We start from the raw sequence: 2,711 nt of genomic DNA, 5'->3' as shown, positions 1-2,711 counted from the left end.
CTCAATGAGGAATCCAGGAGAAGGAGAGCGGCTTACTCAAGGTCACACAACCAGGAAGTGGCAGAACCAGGATTTGGACCCTGGTCTGCCTGACGGTAAGCCTAGAGCATTCTCCATGGCTGGAGCCTGGGATGTGAATGATGGCTGCCTTTTCCCTTCCCCCCAACACCCTCTGCTAACTAGATTTTTCCTCTTGGGGGCCCGCCCCAGGGGGGACTCATGAGTCAGGAGGCCGAGCCTCGGAGAGGAAGGCGCCAGAGGAAGGCAGGAGGCTCTGACACAGCTGAGCCTCTGAATGTCCTCTCCCGAGCCCAGATGGCCCTGGTGGTGTCGGCCCTTGATGCCAGTGACCTGGTCTCACCTGTTTCGTGTTGTCCAGGGACAGCGGGGTGACCTGACCTGAGCCCATCCTTTTCTCTAGTCCTCTTGTAGCTCAGCCCCGGGCAGGTGGGCCACAGATGGGGGGCTTCTTATTGCTCAAGCCAACTGACAGCCTCTAGCTGGGGTTCTGGAAGCGCTGCAAGAACAATGGCTGCCCCAGGACCATGCTCCCAAGCCTCAAGTCTCTGTGGCGTCTTGGGCCCCTGGGAAGCTCAGTAGCACCGGATTCGGCAGGAAGCCCGGGGACAGCTCACCTGGCCATGTAATGCCCCAGCGTCCTACTCCTGGCTCCGGTCTTCTGGAGGCTGTCGGCCCCCCAGCTCCCAGCACCACTGTCCTCAATTTCTGATTCCTCTCCATCCTCTTCCCCCTCCTCTTCCTCTTCCTCCTCCTCCTCCTCCTCCTCGGCATTGCTGTCCCAGGCGACGGTCAGTGTCCGGAGAGAAACTAGAGGCTCCCCGGGGACCAGATCCGGCCTCGGTGAGGAGGAGCCCCAGCTGGCCCAGGAGATGCTGTTTCTCCGGAGCTCTTCCAGGGAACCCAGGTCCTTGGAGAATTCGGGGCCTGGGAGAGGCTCCGGACACCGGCTCCTACCCAGCCCACGGCCTGGCCCCTTCTTGGCCAAATAGCCAGAGGACCCAGCCTCCTCCAGGAGGGAGGAGCCGCCAGTGCTGGCCCAGCTTCCGTCTGAAGAATCGCAAGCAGGACAGCCTTCGGTCTGGACCCCTGCCTCTGAGTGCCCCGGGGTCTGGGGCTCCTGCTCCGGGAAACCGCGGGGCACAATGTAGGGCTGGACGGTGACACTGTCGTCTGCGTCGACGTCCTCCTCCTCGTCGTCCTCTGATTCAGCCTGAATGCTGGCTGGGGCCCTGATTCTAGGGGTCAGTCTTACCCTTCTGGTCAGTTCCTTTTGGGGACAGAGGGTCAAGTCCTCCAGGGACTCTGGGCCACTGGGCTGAAAGGTTGCCACGGGGTATCTGTGTCCAGAAAAGTCCTGATTTGGGGGAGGGGAGACAAGAGCAGAAGGTCAGGCTTTCCCGAAGCATGACTGCTCTAACCGGGATGGACCCCGAGACCAGGATGCCCATGGACATCGTTTCTCTGGGAAGAGATCCCAGGAAAGGCCAACAGGGAGTGGGCATATGAGACAGGGGTGGGGTAACACCCACTAAGATGGGTGCTATCAGGCAAGTGACATCTCAGGCAGCTGCAGCTTAACCCTGCTGGGACTCAGGCAGCCAGTGCAGTGCCATGAGGTGAGGGTGGGAGGGGTGGAGGCAGTGCCACCTCCCTGGCACTTGCAGCCTGCCACGTGCATGGGCTGGGTAGACACCAGAAGCGAGAGACAGCCCCCAGGATGCAGGTGCTAGCTGCTGGAAGGAACTTTAGAAATACTCCCTCCCTGCTCTGGCCGGCATGGCTCAGTGGTTAGAGCATTGGCTTGCACACCAGAGAGTCGCAGGTACGATTCCTGGTGAGGGCACGTACCTGGGTTGCAGGTTCGATCCCCACTCCAGTCAGGGCACATGTGGGAGGCAACCAATTGATGTGTCTCTCTCACGTCGATGTTTCTCTCTCTCTCTCTCTCTCTCTCTCTCTCTCCCCTCTCCCTCCCTTCCACTCTCTCTAAAAATCAATGGGAAAATATCCTTACTCCTCAGGTGAGGATTAAAAAAATAGTCTCTCCCACATGGGAGGGACACTCAGAATTCATCCCACCAGCCCAGGGCCCACTGAGCCTCACCTCTGGCTCAGCTTCCCGCATGAGTCCGACCCACCTGACCGCTCCAGGCTTCCCCTGCCTCCATGGCCTCCACATGCGAAGGGAGTGAGCCAGCAGACAGTGAGGGGACCCCAGGGTCAGCCTGGGCCAGACTCACCTGGGGTAGACTGTGAACTAGGCGTTGGGACCCTTCTAAGTCTTGCCCTTTTGATACCTTCCCGCCCCCACCTTTTTGGGCATCTCTCCTGAATCTCAAGGCTGGGGGTTCTGCTCTCAGCACCTGACAAATCCTGAGCAGAGATGCAATTACTTAACTCACAGGGACTGTAGGCACTTCTCCCTCCCAGGTGTTTGAATTTGGCGCCAAAGGAATGAATTACTAATCGTGGAAAGTTAGATACAAAGGAAGGATGTTCCGCAGTCTGGGCCATCCGTCTGAACGACCGCTAAGCCTAGCCCCACTCCCTTGCTCTTCAACAACCCTCCGCCTCAGGGGCACATCCCAGATTTGCCGCACCAGAGCCTGTGGCATCTTTGCCCGCTGAAACCAGGGGTTCCCTCTGAAGCTCCTCCAGATCACACAGCCCGTGGCGATAACCAACAGCAG

At 59.1% G+C, this 2,711-nt stretch overlaps 1 protein-coding gene across 1 annotated transcript in view; it reads right to left on the bottom strand.

Moving 5' to 3' along the window:
* Window positions 1–10: 10 nt before the first annotated feature.
* IFNLR1 (interferon, lambda receptor 1) overlaps window positions 11–2,711 on the bottom strand; it is a 16,185-nt gene continuing 13,484 nt past the window's right edge. The window contains exons 6-7 of the mRNA XM_015557196.1: window positions 2,622–2,706; window positions 11–1,375 (exon numbers count right to left, since the gene is read on the bottom strand). Coding sequence (XP_015412682.1) covers window positions 632–1,375; window positions 2,622–2,706 — 829 coding nt within the window. The 3' untranslated portion in view covers window positions 11–631. The remainder of the gene's footprint in view (window positions 1,376–2,621; window positions 2,707–2,711) is intronic.

This window comes from Myotis davidii, unplaced genomic scaffold (genome assembly GCF_000327345.1).
Source record: "Myotis davidii unplaced genomic scaffold, ASM32734v1 scaffold149, whole genome shotgun sequence".
Lineage (NCBI taxonomy): Eukaryota > Metazoa > Chordata > Mammalia > Chiroptera > Vespertilionidae > Myotis > Myotis davidii.
The sequence above is the reverse complement of the archived record's forward strand: the minus strand, read 5'-3'. Positions and strand labels throughout refer to the sequence as shown.